Source organism: Leptodactylus fuscus, chromosome 6 (genome assembly GCF_031893055.1).
Source record: "Leptodactylus fuscus isolate aLepFus1 chromosome 6, aLepFus1.hap2, whole genome shotgun sequence".
In the NCBI taxonomy this organism is placed as follows: Eukaryota; Metazoa; Chordata; class Amphibia; order Anura; family Leptodactylidae; genus Leptodactylus; species Leptodactylus fuscus.
Window position 1 is genome coordinate 88,127,417 of NC_134270.1, and position 19,726 is coordinate 88,147,142.

A 19,726-nucleotide genomic window follows, 5' to 3' on the forward strand; every position below is an offset into this window, starting at 1 on the left:
CCAAGAAACTAATACGATATGTAATAGATTGTCCAAAAATGGGTTACCCAAACTGGAATCTAGAGACAGCCAAAAAGATAGCGAATGGAAAACAAAGACTATCCCTATTACAGGAAAAGAGAATAAATACAACAACACGAGGTGACAGGTTGGATGAGACATATTTCTCCACTCCCTATAGTAATGACTATAAGGATATTGTCAGCATCATTGTTACAGAAAGAACTCACTAATGTAGTTTGAGCATAACTGGATAGAGAGAGAAATGCTCTGCAAAATTCACACTGAATCTTTAGGGGGTTCAAGAAGTGCCTGTTTACCCAGTGCACAACATGCCAGACAAACTAAGTAGAACATGGAGTATGTGACACTGAATTCACCGAGGCAACCTTTCACATACTGAATCTGTAGTTTCTTCTCTACTTAAGAGTAGAGATGAGTGAGTAGTTCTCGATTGAATACTATGGTATTCGAAATACTCGTACTCGATCGAGTACCACTCGCTATTCGAATGTAAAACTTCGATGCAGAACCAGCATTGATTGGCCGAATGCTATACAGTCGGCCAATCAACGCTGGTTCTTCTCCTACCTTTAGAAGTCTTCTCCGTGCAGCTTCCCCGCGGCGTCTTCCAGCTCTGAAATCACTCTGCCAGGCAACGGGCCTGGGCAGAGCCGACTGCGCATGTCCACTTGTAGTGCGGGCATGCGCAGTCGGCTCTGCCCAAGCCCGATGCCTGGCAGAGTGAATTCAGAGCCAGAAGACGCCGCGGGGAAGCTACAAGGAGACGACTTCTCGGAGGATCCAGCCCGACCCTCACTCGTGGACTTGGTAAGTATAATTTGATCGAATGTTGCCTACCCCTGAAACAAGCATTTTCCCCCCATAGACTATAATAGGGTTCGATATTCGATTCGAGTAGTCGAATATTGAGGGGTTACTCAAAACGAATATCGAACCTCGAACATTGTTAGCTCATCTCTACTTAAGAGTAAAAATTTTAGAAAAATACCAGTTGATTGCCATTAAGCGGGTATTCCCATATACATAACTATTTTTAAATTTTGTAGATAATTAACCCCTTCCCGCCGATGGCATTTTTTGATTTTCGTTTTTCGTTTTTGACTCCCCTCCTTCTAAACCCCATAACTTTTTTATTTCTCCGCTCCCAGAGTCATATGAGGTCTTAATTTTTGCGGGACAATTTTTTCTTCATGATGCCACCATTAATTATTCTATATAATGTACTGGGAAGCAGGAAAAAAATTCAGAATAGGGTGGATTTGAAGAAAAAATGCATTTCTGCGACTTTCTTACGGGCTTTGGTTTTACGGCGTTCACTGTGCAGCCAAAATGACATGTCCCCTATATTCTGTGTTTCGGTACGATTCCGGGGATACCAAATTTATATGGTTTTATTTACATTTTGACCCCTAAAAAAATTCCAAAACGGTGTTAAAAATTTTTTTTTCTAAAAGTCGCCATATTCCGACGGCCGTAACTTTTTTATACATAGGTGTACGGGGATGTATAGGGCGTCTTTTTTTGCGGGGACAGGTGTACTTTTTAGTTCTACCATTTTCGGGAAATGTTATTGCTTTGATCACTTTTTATTCAAATTTTTATCAGAATTAAAACAGTGAAAAAACGGCGGTTTGGCACTTTTGACTATTTTTCCTGCTACGGCGTTTACCGAACAGGAAAAATATTTTTATAGATTTGTAGAGCGGGCGATTTCGGACGTGGGGATACCTAACATGTATATGTTTCACAGTTTTTAACTACTTTTATATTTGTTCTAGGGAAAGGGGGGTGATTTGAACTTTTAATACTTTTTATATTTTTTTATATTTTTTTTTACTTTTTTTTTTTATTTTTTTTTTTGCATTTATTAGACCCCCTAGGGGTGTTGAACCCCAGGGGGTCTGATCACTAATGCAATGCATTACAATGCTAATGCATTGCAATGCATTGCAAAAAATCATCATCTCTTTTGCAGGCTGTATACACCAGCCTGCAAAAGAGAGAATTTGCAGACTGGCTGGGAGCCCTTAACAAGGCTCCCGGCTGTCATGGCAACGGGGGGTCGGCCCTGGAGCATGCTCCAGGAGCCGGCGATCCCTGCCAAAATGGCGGCGCCCATGCGCCGCCGGGAAGATCGCGCCTCCGGCGCCTTTGACAGCAGCGCCGGAGGGGTTAATGCCTCCGATCGGTCCGGGGACCGATCGGAGGCATTAGAGCCGGTTGTCTACTGCTTAAAGCAGTAGACACCCGGCGGCTATGACGGCCGCCCGGCTCCCGGGCGGTTGCCATAGTTACAGACCCGACACGCGCCGTACTATTACGGCGCATGTCGGGAAGGGGTTAAAAGTTAAACATTTTTGCAAATATAAGTAATTAAACATTTTGCAGAGTTTTAAAAATTTTCTTTAAATATCTTGTGGTCACAGTCTTGTTGTCTTGATTGGTTGCCAGTGGATATGACCATGAATGCAGGAACTTTCTAAGGTCAGAAAATCCACCATGATTTCCTTATTGCGGCTGAGATATCTTCTCACACATGTAGTGTCCCTGTCTGATAACCCTGCTACAATAGTTTCTGCATTTTTGGTCATATCCAATGGTCGTATCGAGACAACAGACTGTCGCCACTAAGATAGTTAGAGAAAATCTTTAAAACTGCAAAATTTTAACAACTTATGGGCCCGTGCACATGGAGATTACAGGCGCGCAATCTGGCACGTATACACGTGTGAGAGTTTGCGCGCTGAAATCAGATTCCATGCATTTCAATGTCTGGTTACGGGCGTATGACGCGCGTAATTTTGAATGGAATCGGATTTCAGTGCGCAAACTCTCACACGTGTATACGTGCCAGATTGCGCGTCTGTAATCTCCGTGTGAATGTTTCCTAAAATTGGAAAAATGTTTAACTTTTAATTATTTACAAATATAGATATGATATAGATATGATTATGTTTATGGGAATACCCCTTTAACAGAAATGGCTGAATCTCTGAAGATTTATTTTGCTTTAGGTTCTGGTGGTTTAGTCCAAAAATTTGTTTTGGGCTGAACTTGTTTGTCATGAACCGAAACTGCTAGTATTATACTCTGTGGTCTCTTCTGAGCCCAGAGAATAATAAGTAGAGCTGCAAAAACCTCACCTATCCTTCATGGGCATCCTTGCAGCATCTGGCACACATTTTGGGTTCTTTTCTGATCTCCTTGGTGACAGCATGAATTTGTCGAACCCCATATGATTGTTGTGGCCTGGGATCAGAGGACGTCCCTGATACAGGTGCATTGCATGCTATGTTCATTGTCTGCAGTCTATCATCTCCCTTGCTTTTTTAGTTCTCCTGTCATAGCAATCATGCTAACAAAACCAGGTACCTTAAAGGGATTCTACCATTAAACTACCTTTTTTTCTAATGAACACGTTGGAATAGCCTTAAGAAAGGCTATTCGTCTCCTACCTTTAGACGTGGTCTCCGCCGCGCCGTTCCGTAGAAATACCGGTTTTAACCGGTATGCAAATGAGCTCTCCGCAGCAATGAGGGCGGGCCCCAGCGCTGAAACACCGATGAGCGCATCCCCATTGCTGCCCAGAGCTCTTTCCTGCGCCACCTCCTTCTTCTGCAGAAACTCCGCCTCTTCTGGCTTCTCTTGCTCTTGTAGTTCTATACAGGAGCATAGAGAGGCCACCCCAAAATGGCCGCCGGCCAGCTCCTGTATTGAACTGCAAGAGCGGCTACCCCAAAATGGCCGCCAGCCGGCTACTGTATTGAACTGCAAGAGCGGCTACCCAAAAATGGCCGCTGGCCGGCGGCCATTTTTGGGTAGCCGCTCTTGCAGTTCAATACAGGAGCCGGCGGCCATTTTGGGGTGGCCTCTCTATGCTCCTGTATAGAACTACAAGAGCAAGAGAAGCCAGAAGAGGCGGAGTTGCTGCAGAAGAAGTAGGCGGCGCAGGAAAGAGCTCTCGGGCAGCAATGGGGATGCGCTCATCAGCCTTTCAGCGCTGGGGCCCGCCCTCATTGCTGCTCATTTGCATACTGGTTAAAACCGGTAATTCTACGGAACGGCACGACGGAGACCTCATCTAAAGTTAGGAGCCAAATAGCCTTTCTTAAGGCTATTCCGATGTGGTAATTAGAAAAAAAAGTAGTAGTAGTGATACTTGAAGTAGTAGGTGCAACCAGTGAGTGACTGATAATAGCAGTGGTATTGAGAGATCTCCATCCTAGCCACCGCTTATTATCCATTCCTTCAATAATAAGAGTTTAGTGCAAAAACAATAAAGTTGAAAATGATTCACATATTTGCTTCTACCTTTAAAAGACTGGTTTTTGGAATGCACAGCAGGTTCACAGTTGTAGACAGTTTTCTGAAGAATTCAGCAGCTATATCACCAAGACCTATACCTTGCAGCCAATCAAGTACAAGGTCAAGGTTTGTACGAATCTGAACAGCCTTTGACCATTGGTAAAATGGTTCTCCATTCCCTGCAAAACATGTTAAGAGACCAACATGGCATTGAGATATAGGATGTCATAACATTTATAACATAAATGTTCAAACAAATAAGGCTGGGTTTACACTACCTATTTTTAACAGTTGTTCTGATCTGTCATAGGACCAGGTCAACGGACTCAAAACTAATATAATGTCAGACGTACATTCTGTCTGCATATGTCACCATTGAATGTAGTGTTAAAAACAAGGTGAATGCTTTAACCTATGATGGATCGGAACAACATATACAAATATTGCAATATGTACCTAGGCAAATTAAATAAACATTTTACTATTTTCTCACCAAACATTTTTTATGTCTATTTAAGGTACTATGACTTAGACCATATTTTTCTCAGTCACCCATTCGTGTAGTCACATACTCATTTAGGAAACATTGACCCAGTACGCATAACTCTTACTGCAGCATTTATCACTGTATGCAACAAAGGCTGTTTAGAGCCACAGAAAAAGTCAAGTTATAGTTTCTCACCACAGTGTAATTAATGTGTTAGCTATGTACACACAAATATTTGTATACTGGGAAAGATTTATTATACCTTGTATGCCAGATTTTTAGCATAAGGAAAAAATACCATGTTAGCCAGTGCATATGTAATATAAAAAAACTTGAGTCTTCAGTAGTTGATACATTGTTAATGGCTAACTAATAATGATGACAGATTACAAGTAGAGATGAGCAAGTAGTGTTCGATCGAGTAGGTGTTCGATCGAATATTACGGTATTCGAAATACTCGTACTCGATCGAACACTACTAGCTGTTCAAAGTTTAATGTTCGATGCAGAACCAGCGTTGATTGGCAGAATGTTATATATTCTGCCAATCAACGCTGGTTCTTCTCTTACCTTTCCGAAGTCTTCTCCACGCTGCGTCCCCGCGTTTTCTTCCGGGTGGAATTCACTCTGCCTAGGCATCTGGCCTAGGCAGAGCCAACTGCACATGCGCGGGCATGCATGTGCATACACGGATGCCTAGGCAGAGTGAATTCCACCTGGAAGAGGATGCGGGGACCCTGCGCCGGGAGAAGTCTTCAAGCAGAATCCAGCCCGACCATCACTCGTGGACTTGGTAAGTATGATTTTATCGAATGTAGCCTACCCCTGAAACGAGCATTTCCCGGCATAGACTATAATAGGGTTCGAAATCTGTTCGAACAGTCGAACAGTGTGTGGCTGTTCGAAACGGATTTCAAACCTCGGACACTTTAGTGTTCGCTCATCTCTAATTACAAGCCTTTGAGGCTCTAGGCCTCTTCCTCAGATATAGTATAAAAACAATTTTTGAAGCATGCATATTTATGCAGAAAGAGACGCATAGGTGGGAAAGTGCATGATAATTGGTACATACAAGTAAATAATTCATCAATTCATAAGGTCCTTATTAGTTCAATGAGTGGTCTTTATGGCTGCTTTTTCCTGTAGAAAGCCATAAACCCGGGTGACAGATTCAACCCCTCCTAGAGTGTGTTGAACAGGATCATCAACTTGTATTCATAAATCCTTCTTTCTTTCTTGGATTTGAGGTTTCCTCTTAAAACCAAAATTTTCAAGTCCTTGATGATATTATGATCTACTGTAGATTGCAAAAGTAAATAGAAATAGTATGGAAAGATTGCAGCTCACCACTCCTGTTGGTCTTATGCAATTTTCTTTGGGTGCACGGCCAAATAGCTCCGGACTCCTGAAGCTTGCTTCGGTACACAGATACAAGAGGAAAGTTGGTCCGCACTCCTTTATATTTTATAAAACTTCTTCTTTATTTCATTGTGTTAAAAAAATGATTAAAAGTACAAAAAAAGTGCCAGTGAATAAACTCCCCAAAAGTGTCTAATAAATAATCATGGCTGACGCGTTTCTGGGCGCTCTAGCCCCTTAGTCGTAGCTCAGACTAAGGGGCTAGAGCGCCCAGAAATGCGTCAGCCATGATTATTTATTAGACACTTTTGGGGAGTTTATTCACTGGCACTTTTTTTGTACTTGTAATCATTTTTTTAAAACAATGAAATAAAGAACAGATTGCAAAAGTGTTTTGGCCACACCGCCACACAATCACAGAGCAAAGAATGGATCTTCCCGTGCCAAAACACTTTTGCAATCAAGACATGAAAATTTTGGTTTTAAGGGGAAACTTCAAATCCAAGAAAGAGAGAAGGATTTATGAATACAAGTTGATGACCCTGTTCAACACACTGCAGGAGGGGTTTAATCTGTCACCCGGGTTTATGGCTTTCTACAGGAAAAAGCAGCCATAAAGACCATTCATTGAACTGATAAGGACCTTGTGAACTGATAAATTGTATTTACTTGTATGTACTGTACTTGTATGTACCAATTACCATGCACCCTCCCACCTAACATTCTATGCCTATGTGTCTCTTTCTGCATAAATATGCATCCGTCAGAAATTGTTTTTATACTATACATGAGGAAGAGGCCTAGAGCCTTGAAAGCTTGTAATCTGTCATCATTATTAGTTAGCCATTAAAAAGGTATCAACTACTGAAGACTCAAGTTTTTAAGCATACAAAGCATAAAAAGTCAAAGTTGTTGGATAAATTGTGGATTTTGAATCTGATGGAGGAAATGTATGCCAGCTGCGAGCTGTAGTACATTTCATCCAGGTACACAGCCCTGCAGAGGGAGCACCTCATTTATGGGGCTATGAAGACTGATATGAGTAAAAGTCATTCTTCATAAATCTGCTCCAACATATCCATTACAAAATTGTACAATCCATCTGGAATATTAATTATGTAAGAGTTAAAGGGCTTTTCCGAGCAAAAAAAATATTTTTAAAAATGGTCTGTTAGTGCTATCAGTGGGTTAATAAGTGCACCCAAAATACCTTCAGCAGTGTTTTGAGTGATTTCTGGCTTTCTCTGTGAGTTCCTGGTATCCTCTGCATTTGTTTACATATTTATCTTTCTGCTGTCACTTCCTTCCTCAAACCCCCTCCCCCCTTATCCCTAGCTAGCCTGCGGACTACTTGTCCTACCTACCTGGCTAACTAACTCAGTCCCATAACCCCCTCCCCACCCCATCATACTTACCTGTCTTTTCATTCTGGAGATGACTTTGGTGCCGCTGTCTCCTCTTCTTCCCGCCCCTGAGAGCTGGAGCTGACCCCTGCGCAATAGAACACCAGCAGAAGCAAAGAAAAGCAGCCATACATGTACAATAGAATGCTGCTTTCTCTTTGCTTCTGACAGCATTCTATTGCACAGGCCTTGGCTCCAGCTCCTTTGTGAAGGAAGTGACTCCCAGTGGAAGAAGAGGATGTATAGTACTCTTGGAACAATATACATCTGTAGCAGATCTCTTCTTCCTATCCAAGAAATTAGGTGGAGGTCATAATCTGAGAGGAGTCTTTATACCTCTTGAAGCAAAGGGGGGTGATCCTGAGAGTAAATGTCATCTGGGTTAGATGACAAGTGAATGCCAAGATATTTGATTGTGTGTTTAGCCCAAACAAAGGGGGAATTTTTGCCCATCGTTTTCACCAACTCCGAAGGCAAGGATATGTTTAAAATTACAGACTTTGAGATATTTATTTTGTAATTAGAAAGGGAGCTTTATCTGTGAAGCAAGTTCACCAGTTCTAGAATGCCTGCTTCTGGATTTGTGATGAGAAACTACAGTAAATGTCATCAGCAAAAGCTAGACAGTATGAAGGACCAATCCAAGCAACTCAACAACGGAGTATATAGGATATAATAGAAATAGATCTGTGCTTACCCTCCAATTTCTTGAACAGTATCCTTTAAATCTTTAATCTTTAAAATCCTTGACACACAACGCGAACATGTTTCAGGACCCCCTAGTCCCTTTCTCAAGTGTACGTAAAGTCTTCAACACGTGTACTGACACACAAAACTCATATAGACAGTCCCATAGGCATAAAAGACACTCCCAGGGGGTGTTCCCTTCTCAGGTAGTGCTTGCAATCACAAAAGGACATGTAAAAGTACAATAATACAAAGAGCGCTCAACCAAACACAACCCCTAAGTATAAATAAACCATCTTTTTTCAAAGATGTAAGGGATTGGAATAATCAGGTTCTTACCAATTCAGCTTTCCAACTCCAGAGTGTGCATACTCAAACAGCAGCTTGCCCGGAAGCAACATATTGGAGTGATTGTGGAACGCTATTTGCGTGTCACTGCACTCAGAACATGCGCACAAGCAGCGACCACAGTGTATTCAAAACAAACCTAAAAGTACTCAACTGCGGGCTAAAATACAATCAGTGGGTTGGTCACTGTACACAAATCTCTATTATAGTCACCGCTTCGCATGCTCCCCCGCGTCACCAGCTGGGAGCAACGCTTAGGCATGATTGTGGAGCGCAAATGCGCTCCAACTACTTGCTCGTACACAATAACCACCATGGTGGAATGGAAATGCATTTCACCTGTGGTCTAGTGTGTGCACATACGAGATGGTATGCTATAAACATATAAATAATGGTGCCTGTCACTAATAGCTCATGTGCTGACACAAAATAAGATATATTAACCGGTTAAGGACCGCCGGCCATAAAATTACGGCCTGCGGTCCTGGTACCTAAAGACTAGACCATTGCCGAAATACGTCCGGTCTTTAGGTACCTCCTTGGCGGGGAAGGGATGCGAGGGGGACAGGGATTAGGTGTTACTAACACCTAACCCTCCCCTCAATAACGTCCAATTGGACTCAGTTCCGACTGGAAGTTTTAACCCTTTCAATCGCGCAGAGAAACACCATGGCATGATCGAAAGAGATCCGCCAATATTATCTGCCAATCGGCACACCCCGCGGCGAGATCATGCCGGTATTAGTAAAAGGCAGCCTGGGGGCTCACCAGTGACCCCAGGCTGCCCAGAGCCCCCACATATCTGGTGATCCTGCCAGGACCTTGTGACGTCAGGCTGTGCCGTCTGCACAGCCTGACATCCTGCTATGCAGTGTGAGACACATGCATGCTGTGTCTCACATTGCATACTATATCAGCAATCAAAGTATTGCTGATTGAAGTGTCCTAAAGGACACATGAAAAAGTGAAAAAAAATTAAGAAAAAGTGTTTGAAAAAAAATTAGTTATAAAGCCCAAAAATCCCGTTTTCTCCATAGAAAATGAATTATATAAAAAAAAGCACTAAAAATTAATAAAAACAATGCATATTTGGTATCATCGTGTCCGCAACAATCTGTACGATAAAACTGAGGGGGCGGAGCCTAACCGTCGAAGCAGATGGAGGTCTGAGCCTGCAGCTCCGTCTTCAAAGCAGCCTTACCCCGACCCTACAGCTTCCACACGCTCTGAAATGGGCAAACAGAACCGGGATCGCGGTGGTGACCTACCTGGTACGCCGAATCGTAGGTCCAGCTCCACAGAACTTCATAAATTCTTTAAAAAGAAGGCACCTCAGTCTCCAGTAATGGCGCGCAAGATGGCGCCCGACGACGCTCACTCTGGGGACGCGGCTGAGGAGTCGGACGCAGAGAGCCTGTCTGGAGCCGACACACAAGGTACGGACACTCGCCCTATTACACAGGCTTTCCTCATGCAAGCTCTCGCCCAAACAATAGCTCCGGTCATGGCCGAGCTAGCGGAGATGAGAGCCGAGCTCCAACACATGGGAGGCCGCGTGGATAAATTAGAATCAGCTCAAAGAGATATCACGCACCATGCTAATACAGCAGTACAGCACATCTCAAACCATCACAACCACTTAAACCGTCTGCATGACATGATTGAGGACTTGGAAAATAGAAATAGGAGAAGGAACATCAGACTGAAGGGCCTCCCTGAGTCCTTCTCCCCAGACTCCCTGAGGGAAGTAATGTCCGCCATTTTCTCAGACCTCTTGGGCTCAGAGAGGGCCTCTACTGTCCAAATTGAGAGGGTGCACCGCTCCATTAGAGCTAAACCTGCCTCTACAGATCCCCCTAGGGATATAATCTGTGGTTTATTGACATCTGTGGACACAACGGAAATTTTATTAGCGTCAAGAGACAAAAGACCCCTACTATATGAGGGTCATGAAATACAACTATACCAAGATTTGGCGCCCTCCACACTTGCAAAGAGGAGACTCCTCAAACCCCTACTGGCAGTCCTGAGAGATAAAGGCTTACCATACGCGTGGCTATTCCCGTTTGGCCTCTCCATAATGAACAAAGGTCGCAGAGTGTACATACGTTCTCCAGATGACCTCACCGCAGCGTGGCCGCAATTGGGCATCGATCCCATACCCATTCCGTCCTGGGCTATGCTCCCAGAGGACATTCATGATTGGCCTCCCTTACCCACCCTAGAGAAACAAGCACCCTTCCGCAGGCTGAGATCCCCAAAAAGGAAGAAGTCGGTCGTCAGGGGCCTCATCAGCGAATGAATACAGTTTCTCCCTGGTTTTCCTGCCTTACTGAGCCTTCCATGAACTCTGGTAGCTATTTACCTTCAGCACTTCTCTTCTCTCACGGACATAAATAGCTCCTGTTCCCTTCCTATATGGACCGTGTCCTACGCTCATATGCAACTTATTCTCCAGATGGTCAGAGGTTAATCCTGACTAAAGTGGTCATGATCCCTTTCTCTCATAGCCGCACTCAACGAGACTTTCATTCATGATGGCGTATTAATTTCCTAAATCTCCGTTTACAGATGAGTTTTCCCTTATACTTGTGATAGTCTACACATGCAACGAGGGTCTTTTCCTTTGCCCCCGCCCCCGGGGTCCAGACTCGGGGCCCGGTGGTCGGGGATGACGGATCCCCTCATTCCTCTCCTTCCCCCCCCTCCCTTTTTCTTTAACCCTTCCCCCCCCCCTTGGTCTCTAGGTTTCATTGAACCAGCCCTAGGGCTTCTCCGACTTACTTAGTAGCCTACTCTAAGTCACATCATTCAGCTGCATTGTTCTCTAGTACTAGACATCTATAGTGACCTGATTTTTTATACTGTTTATTGTTTCTATAGATGTTTACCTGTTTACCTATGTGACATATGTTACTCGAAAATGTGTGCCTCTTCTTGATGATACCTTATATTTCCCTACTTTTTCTTTTACGCACTCCCCCCCTCCTCCTCTATGCTCCCCCCTTTTTTTTTTTTCTCCTCTCCTCCCCTCCCCCCTCTCTCTCCTCTCATTATCCCCTTCCCCTTTTTCCCCTCTCTCCCCCCCTCCTCTGTAAAAACTTTATTCTACTTTCCGCTACCTCTCTCACCTGCGCAGTATTTTCTACAACTCTCTCTCCTTAAATTCAGACCACTATCTCCTCCCCTCTCTCATGTCAGATCCTGATGTTACGATGTTATGCTGTTACTGTTATTGGCATTGACTCATTTTGATACATCTGCCTTCCGCTCTCTTGTTACTAACAGATGTTGCTACTATTATTACTGGTTGTTATTGTTATATCCAAAATTGCACTTGACCCACAGCCTGTAACCTCTGGGGAACTTCTCCAGGAGTCCCAACCACCATCCAAGTCAACACTTTCTCCCTTCCACTCCTCTCCCCCCCCCCATTTCCCCCTCAGTACTCTTCGTCTCTCCACTACCTCCCCCTCCTTCCCGATTCACTTTCTAACATCCGCATTCCCTCCCATTTTCCCCCCACTACACCTTCTCCTGGGTCGTCCGGTGGGCTGCAACGATTAGGACCCTAACTCTGTTTCCCTTTTCCAACTATCCAGATACGGATAGATCTGGACAAATTATTCCACTGTCCTGAGGCGAGTTTTCAGGCACACTCGCCAACTAATTTCCGATCTTATATACTTTTGGTTTCAGTTGACACTGTCAGATATTGTTCTCTCCAAATCCATAACCCTTAATCCTTAACTCCCCTAAAAACCCATCTAGATTCCTCCCTAGCCTATTCTCCAATTCCAACCCTTAACCCCAATCCTTATTCCCGCTCGATCCTCTCCCCCCCTCCTTTCTCTCCTTCCCCTTCTTCTTTACCCCCACAAATAGATGTGATATCGGTCTCCGATCACACTCCGGTATGGCTCCAAATCAATTTCTCCCAACTTCCGAGAAAAGACTGGAACTGGAGACTTAATGAATCGCTCCTGGACAGAGTAGAAGTCACTGACTCGATTAAAAAGCAACTAGAAACATACTTTAGCATCAACGCAAACACAGACACTTGCCCTACTATCACGTGGGAAGCCCACAAACCGGTAATAAGAGGGGCATTCATCTCTATCGCATCTAAACTCAAAAAGGAGTCTCAATCTGAACTAGACACCATCCTCTCCAACATCTCAAAAATTGAGAGGCTCCGCAAAGCCTCTCTTAGAACTGACTCGGACACAGAACTGTTGAAAGACATCATAAACTCACGCACCGCAAAACAGTTTCTACATTTCCAACATAAAGTGTATGCTCACGGAGATAGAAGCGGCAAACTTATGTCCTCTATGATTAAAAAACAAAAAGAGAAATGCTTCATCTCTGAGATAAAAGATCACCTAGGAAACACCAAACGTTCCACTAAAGATATCTCCCATGCGTTCCACAAATTCTATACAGATCTTTACAACCTGACCTTACACCGCTCCGCAGTGGACACATCCCTCCATACAGAAAAAATATCTGAATTTCTGTCCTCTGTCGACCTCCCCTCCTTAAAGGAGGAAGACCTCCCCTCTCTCCTTGACCCCATTTCTCACGAAGAAATAAAACAGGTTCTAAACAGCTTCCCTAAAGGCAAAAGCCCTGGTCCAGACGGCTTTCCCCTACAATATTATAAATCCTTTCTCTCTACTCTCATGCCCCACTTTGCTCTCTCCTGTAACGCCCTACTCACTGGAAAGGCGCTTCCAAAACATGCTCAGGAGGCCCATATCACCATACTACCTAAAGAGGGGAAAGACCCTAGCGCCTGCGGTAGCTACAGGCCGATATCACTGTTAAACGTGGATCTAAAACTGTGGGCAAAGATCTTAGCCTATAGAATTAAATCACTCGTCCCTAAACTCCTCCACTCGGATCAAGCAGGCTTTGTTCTTGGAAGGGAGGGTAAAGACAACTCTCATCGCCTACTCCACGCTATTGCCCACGCAAAGAAAACTCACTCAGACTTGATATTATTAGGCCTAGATGCCGAAAAGGCCTTTGATCGCGTAGACTGGCTCTTCATGAAAGCTACCCTTTCGAAATTCGGATTCCCCCCGGAGTTTATCTCTGCTATCTTTTCCCTGTACGATACTCCTTATGTCAAACTCAAAATTAATGGAACTTTGTCTACCCCCTTTCATATCACAAATGGTACTAGACAGGGCTGCCCCTTGTCCCCCTCACTATTTATCCTGACCCTAGAACCCCTTCTACAGCAAATTAGATCCAACCCAGACATCCACGGCATCAAAATAGGAAAACACATCTTACACACAGCCGCTTTTGCGGATGACGTCCTCATCCTGATTTCGAACCCCGAACTTGCTCTTCCAACTATCACAAAGTTATTGGACTCCTACGGCATTGTATCGGGCTATAAAGTTAACCTCGATAAATCCGAAGTTCTCAATATCACTATCCCCCGTAACCGTGCTTCTATATTAGCCTCCTCCTCCCTGAAATGGACATCAAAAAAGATTCAATATCTAGGCATTTACTTAACATCAGACATCAAAGACCTCTATGAAGTTAACTTTCTCCCTCTCCTAGCAGACATTAGAAAAATGTTATTGTCTTATCAAGGTATGCCCTTCTCTTGGTTTGGCAGACGCAACCTCCTCCAGTCATACGCCCTTCCCAAAATACTTTACAGGCTCCACATGCTTCCGATCCGGCTCCCTCCCCAATTTTTCAAATCGTTGAAAACTCTCTTCTCCTCCTTTCTTTGGAGAGGAAAATCCCCGAGACTCGCTATGTCTCTCCTGCTAAAAAAGAAACAAGCTGGAGGAATAGGCCTCCCTAACATATTGAACTACTACAAAGCTGTCCAATTGAAACGCTGGATGGACCTCACATACAACTCTCCAAACTCTCTGATAGCAGATCTGGCCCGATCCACCTTCGGCCATTCCGTCCTCTCCGATCTTTGGCTTTCAGGCCACCCTGGCCAAAAAAGCAACGTTACGCACCCATTACTTCAGGGAGCTTGCGAAACGTGGCGAAATTTGAGAGACACCCTGGCTCCCCATCCCTCCCCTCTCTTCTCACTAGGCATTCTACCAGAACTTGTTGGAAAGTCGAGTACAGCGAACTTAACGGTATGGTCTCACCTGATACACAAGTATCTCTTTGACGTTATTGGACCTGACAGAAAATTCGATCCTGAGATCTTTCAATCTCTTCTACCAGACGCTCCTTCCCCCTCATTTCTTCATGCCCTCCATATGGATGGAGTGCTTAAACAAATACTTGCTCTCGGTAACATTAGGACCTCCTTGACCACCTTCGAACGCTCTGTCATGGCAAAGCAAAAACTACTCCAAAAAACATCATATGTTCTCTCCACATATATCGACCCACTAGCGATCCAAAAACCTACCTTCCTATCAGCTTGGGAGGAAGACCTCTGCATCACGTTCTCTGATGATCAAGTACAACAAATTCTACTCCACTCCCATGGGTTCTCCCCCTGCGTCCGTTTACAGGAATCTCATTACAAACTGCTTACCAGATGGTACCACACGCCCGCCTGGCTTCACAAACACAACTTAGCAGATGCTTCAACTTGCTGGAGATGTGGATCCCAAGATGGATCCCTCCTTCACATCTGGTGGTCGTGTCCTAAGATTCAGACCTATTGGAACTCGATTCAAGAAATCATCCGTAGGCTCACCTCTCCCACATTTTAACTGGTGGACACTATGGTTCTATTAGCCCTCCAAACTTCCACCTACAAACATTCCCGCGCCAATCTTCTCTCTTTCTTGATACTGGCCGCAAACTCCCTGATACCTTTGAAATGGCTCTCCCCCGACCCCCCTTCCACGGTAGAATGGATTGAAAAGGTAAACCAAATCTCCAGATTCGAAGAATTGTCATCCTGGAAAAATAGAACACACCATAAATTTGTAAAGACGTGGACTCCATGGAGGCTACTTTGGTCGTAGGCCGCAGACCAGACAGGTACCCCCCCCCCTCCCCTCTCTACGTCCTTCCCCGCTTTTACCCTTTCTCCTTACTCCCCTTCCCCCCCTCCCTCCCCGCAATCCCCCCCCCTGTTCCCCCTAGCTCTTCTTAGTTCTCTCTCCCTTTTCTCACATCTTCCCCCTGACACCACCTCTCTTTCTTTTTACCCCCTCTTCCTCCCCCCCTACTTCTGCTTCCCCATCTCGCAGCCCCTTTCATACACTCAATTTCTCTTCCCCTTGCCCTCCACTACCTCTTGTAGACTGCATGTCTGGCAATTGCTAACTGAAACACCCTCCCCCCCTTCTCCCCCCCCCTTTTTACTAATAATGGTTAGTGGTCATCCCACTCCACAACCTTCTTCTTCTCCATTTCTCAAACCCCTTCCCTCTCTCCCTCGAAAATTAGCATCTTAGCTTACGTTCCCTTCCCCTACAAAACAGAACCCCTTCACCCAACTTCCTTCCAAATACATACCTGCTCCTCTCCACAACTCCTATTTACCCTCCTCAATATCGACAGGCATGTCTACACTCACCTCTATGTAAAGGTGTTCTGTTCTCTGACTCTATTGTCAATTCCAAATATTCGCTCCGGTCTCTGTGCTACTCCTTTGACATAGATTGTTCCTGATTTGTACCTTTTAATGCGTTCATTACCCTTTTTGTTCCTACTTCCCCCCCCCCCCCTAAATATGTTCAAATATGTACTTAATGCAAAATGTATTCTTGTTGAAAACCTCAATAAAAATATTATATAAAAAAAAAAATTAAACTGAAATATTATTTAATGTACACGTTGAATGTCGGAAAAAAAAATGGAAAAAACTTGCCGGAAGTAATGACTTTTCGCCATCTCACCTTACAAAATATGCTATAAAAAGTGATCAAAAACTCATATGCACCCCACAACAGTAACAATAAAAAGCACACTTCAAAAAGCACTAGAAAATGGTTTGAGAGAAAGCACTGGAGACTTCTAAAGTGGCCAGCAATGAGTCCAGACCTGAATCCCATAGAACACCTGTGGAGAGATCTCAAAATGGCAGTTTGGGGAAGGTACCCTTCAAATCTCAGGGACCTGGAGCAGTATTAGAAACATGCGTCTGCAAGCAGTACCACATGCCAGAGAATTAGATACAGACTTCAGCACACAATATCACACGCCAGAGGATTAGATATGCACATCTTCATACAGTACCACACGTCAGAGGATTAGATACACACGTCAGCACACAGTTCCACATGCTGCAAGATTAGATACACGCCACTGCACACAATACCACATGCTGGAGGATTGGATACACGCCAATGCACACAGTTACACACGCCACAGGATTAGATACGCACATCTACACACAGTTCCACATGCCACGGTATTAGATACGCGTGTCTGCACAAAGTACCACACACTGGAGGATAAGATACATAGGTCAGCACACAGTATCACACGCCAGAGGATTAGATACACACGTCCAGGGGCGTAACTACCATAGAGGCAGTGGAGGCGGCTGCCACAGGGCCCGGGCCATTAGGGGGCCCGGTGACAGCCACTACCGCTGCGTTTTTTTTTTTTTTTTTTTTTAATTGGCTGTTACGGGCCCTATTCACTTGCTGATCCTGGCTGGGCCGGGATCAGTAAGTGACACCGCGGGCCCCACAAATACTATCATTAGTCTTTACTATCACTCTGCAAAGACCCCCAAGTATAATGATCGGCGGACTGGGAGAGGTAATAAACATAAAAAACACTGTTACTTACCTCTCCACGATCCTGCCAGGCCTCCATCCAGACGTCATTTCTGACGTCTCTGACGTCACATGAACCCGGCCTGCGTTCCGGGTCATGTGACATCTGAGACAGTCATTTCAGAAGACAGCGGAGAAGACAGCGTAGGAGCTGGGGGACAGGTAAGAAACAGTAATTTTTTATGTTTTTATTCCCCCGGGTCTCCAATTATTATACTCTGGGGTCTGAAAAGATATATAGAGTATAGTAATTGTTTATGGGTGTCCACAGTGGGACATAATACTGTGTGCAGGGGCAACTATTGGGGATGATACTGTGTTCAGGGGCCAGTTAGGGACATAATACTGTGTGCAGGGGCCAGTTAGGAACATAATACTGTGTGCAGGGGCAACTATTGGGGATGATACTGTGTTCAGGGGCCACTAAGGGACAAAATACTGTGTGCAGGGGCCAGTTAGGAACATAATACTGTGTGTAGGGACCAGTAAGGGACATAATACTGTGTGCAGGGGCCAGTAAAGGACATAATACTGTGTGCAGGGGCCAGTAAGGGACATAATACTATGTGCAGGGGCCACTATGGGGGATAATACTCTGTGCAGGGGCCAGTAAGGGACATAATACTGTGTGCAGGGGCCAGTAAGGGACATAATACTGTGTGCAGGGGCCAGTAAGGGACATAATACTGTGTGCAGGGGCCACTATGGGGGATAATACTCTGCGCAGGGGCCAGTAAGGAACATAATACTGTGTGCAGGGGCCACTAAGGGACATAATAGGGTGCGGAGGAGGGGGCCGGTCGAGGTCTTCGACGTCGGTGTCGGTTGAGGGGGGCCCCATGTCAAAAGTTCGCCACGGGGCCCCGCCATTCCTAGTTACGCCACTGCACGCGTCTGCACACAGTTCCACATGCCAGAGGATTAGAGACGCACGTTTGCACAAAGTACCATACCCTGGAGGATTAGATACACAGGTCAGCACACAATATCACACGCCAGAGGATTAGATCTGCACAGCTGATACAGCTTCAGTAAGAGATCTGATGAAGGGGTGGCACTCAGAGTACCAAAAAACCCCGAAACGCGTCCTCTTTTACAATAAAATCTACTTTTGTCTACATATCCGTGTATCGATATTTGTCTACACCGAGGGAGCACGTGGCTGGTTTATACATTGAGGAACCCTTCCCCAATATATTTTGCATCATATACTCCAACCTAAGAGTCGTCGCCGGTGGACGCTGCCCATTGTACTCGGTTAATATTCTTCTTTTGTGCCCTACCAGGCGCAACAAGAGCTTGACTTGAATTGGAATTTCCTGAAGTTCTAAGGTCTCCTAATAACCGCGGCCATACTTGTTCAATTGCTTTATAGGACAGAGGATTAGATACGTATGTGTTCACACAGTTCCACATGCTGGAGGATTAGATATGTGTGTCTATTGTCAGGGTCTGGGGTTGCTAGGTGGGGTGGCATAGACACACAAGTCCAGTTTCTTCAGTCCAAAACAAAAGGTAGAGTTTATTTTCACTCAAAAAGATAGTGCAGCAACAAAAGGAAACAATACAAAAATAAATACCTGCCCAGCTAGGCTCTAACTAAACATAGAATAGGTTACTTCACTTAGAATAACAGAAATCCAAAAGCCAGTAGAATCATTCAAGACACAGCTCCCAAAAATATGACCTCTCTGGCAGGCTTGGCTGGAGAGCTGACAAAGTGTTGCTGCTGGAGCTGGCTTCTTAAGCCTCCTTGACAAGGAGACTCTCTGCAGCTGAGTCGCTGCCGGAACATCCCCAAAGTGTGGACTGGAGGGGGGTGAAATGATAGGTCCCACTACCAATCCTACCTGTCATTCCTAAAAATCCAGTCCAATACTGAGCATTTACCAAAATGCTCAGCAGACGAAAATTGTCTGCTGAGAACAAACATTCCTGGAGTTTTCTCATCTCACCCACCTGAGTGGTCTGGGTGAGATGTACACCACCTCCATTACCTGACCAGCCATCGGCTTACATTATACACAGTTCCACATGCCGCAGGATTAGATATGCACATCTTCACAAAATACCACACAATGGAGGATTAGATGATACGAGCCACTGCACACAATACCACACGGTGGAGGGTTAGATACACATTACTGCACACAATACCACATGGGGAGGGTTACATACACTTGTCTGCACACAGTACCACACGTCAGAGGATTAGATATGCATGTCATCACACAGTACCACATGCCAGAGGATTAGATATGCATGTCATCACACAGTACCACACGCTGGAGGATTAGATACACGTGTCTGCACACAGTACCACATGCCAGAGGATTAGATATGCATGTCATCACACAGTACCACAT

The 19,726-nt window shown here is 44.7% G+C and overlaps 1 protein-coding gene across 2 annotated transcripts in view; it reads right to left on the reverse strand.

The window, feature by feature from the left end:
* The window catches only part of RASIP1 (Ras interacting protein 1), a 354,699-nt gene that overhangs the window by 23,967 nt on the left and 311,006 nt on the right, over window positions 1-19,726 (reverse strand). For both annotated transcript variants that reach the window (XM_075276771.1, XM_075276770.1), the window contains exon 10: window positions 4,336-4,508. In XM_075276771.1, the coding sequence (XP_075132872.1) occupies window positions 4,336-4,508 (173 nt within the window). The remainder of the gene's footprint in view (window positions 1-4,335; window positions 4,509-19,726) is intronic.